This window comes from Dichomitus squalens, assembly GCF_000275845.1.
Source record: "Dichomitus squalens LYAD-421 SS1 unplaced genomic scaffold DICSQscaffold_14, whole genome shotgun sequence".
Lineage (NCBI taxonomy): Eukaryota > Fungi > Basidiomycota > Agaricomycetes > Polyporales > Polyporaceae > Dichomitus > Dichomitus squalens.
The window spans coordinates 142,417-143,286 of NW_006766896.1; the positions used below are offsets into that span (position 1 = coordinate 142,417).

At 60.0% G+C, this 870-nt stretch overlaps 1 protein-coding gene across 1 annotated transcript; it reads right to left on the reverse strand.

Moving 5' to 3' along the window:
* Nucleotides 1-276: 276 nt before the first annotated feature.
* On the reverse strand, nt 277-870 carry DICSQDRAFT_12650 (uncharacterized protein; the record flags this gene model as incomplete). The annotated part of the gene is made up of 1 exon (XM_007365734.1): nt 277-870. A coding segment is annotated over one exon (594 nt), but the record flags the coding sequence as incomplete, so codon positions are not given.

Below are 870 nucleotides of genomic sequence, written 5' to 3' on the forward strand. Positions count from 1 at the left end.
GTAAGCTCGTCCCTTTGAGTTCTTGAAAACTATCTTGCTGTCTTGTAAGGTGACCGAGTGTCCGCCTGCCTCAACGCGCCCCAGGGCGATGAGGTTGTGAGGGATTCCGGGAGCGTGGACCACGTTTCGCAGCTCGACAACTGTCTTGCGCCCGTCGTACTCGTATTCGATCTTGACATCTCCGCGCCCGAGGATGGGCGTGACTCCTGCGCCTTTCAAACTGTCGCCGGGCGTCGGCGTATACCTGAAAAAATCGGCGCGCGCGCGTGCTACGTGCACCGTAGTAGCGGAATCGCTTACCCAAGCATCCCGAGCTACCCGCGCCACCAGTGCAAGCTCCTCGGAGTCCTCGTCCAAATCGCTGTCGACCTGTTCGATTAGCGCGTATGCGTACTCATCGGAGTCGCTGTCGCTGCCATCTTCTTCGGCAGCCAGCGCCTTCGGCCCGTCCTTCTTGGGCTTGCGCTTGTCGCTCTTCCCGTCGTCCTTGTCGCCCTTGCCCTTCTTCTTCCCCTTCGCGTCCTTCGCGTCGTGGTTAGGGCAGTCGCGCGCCAGACCGGGCTTACCGCACGTATAGCACAAAGGGGGTCCTCTGCCCTTCTTTGCGCGCGCCGCCATCGCGACCTCCGAGTCGTTGATGCGGCTTGCATGTTGCCTGATCCGCGCGATGATCTCATCGGCATCCTTGAGATCTGTTGCGTGATTGATCGAGCTGACCATCGGGTCCCAGCTGTCCGGTAGCGCCGTGAGAAGCGTGATCGCGAACTCTTCTTCCATCAGGGCGTGTCCCATGGTCGCCAGCGTCTCGCGCAGGCGCACCATTTCTTGTAGAAATTCTTCGACGTTTTCCGAGTCCGAATAGCGAGCTTG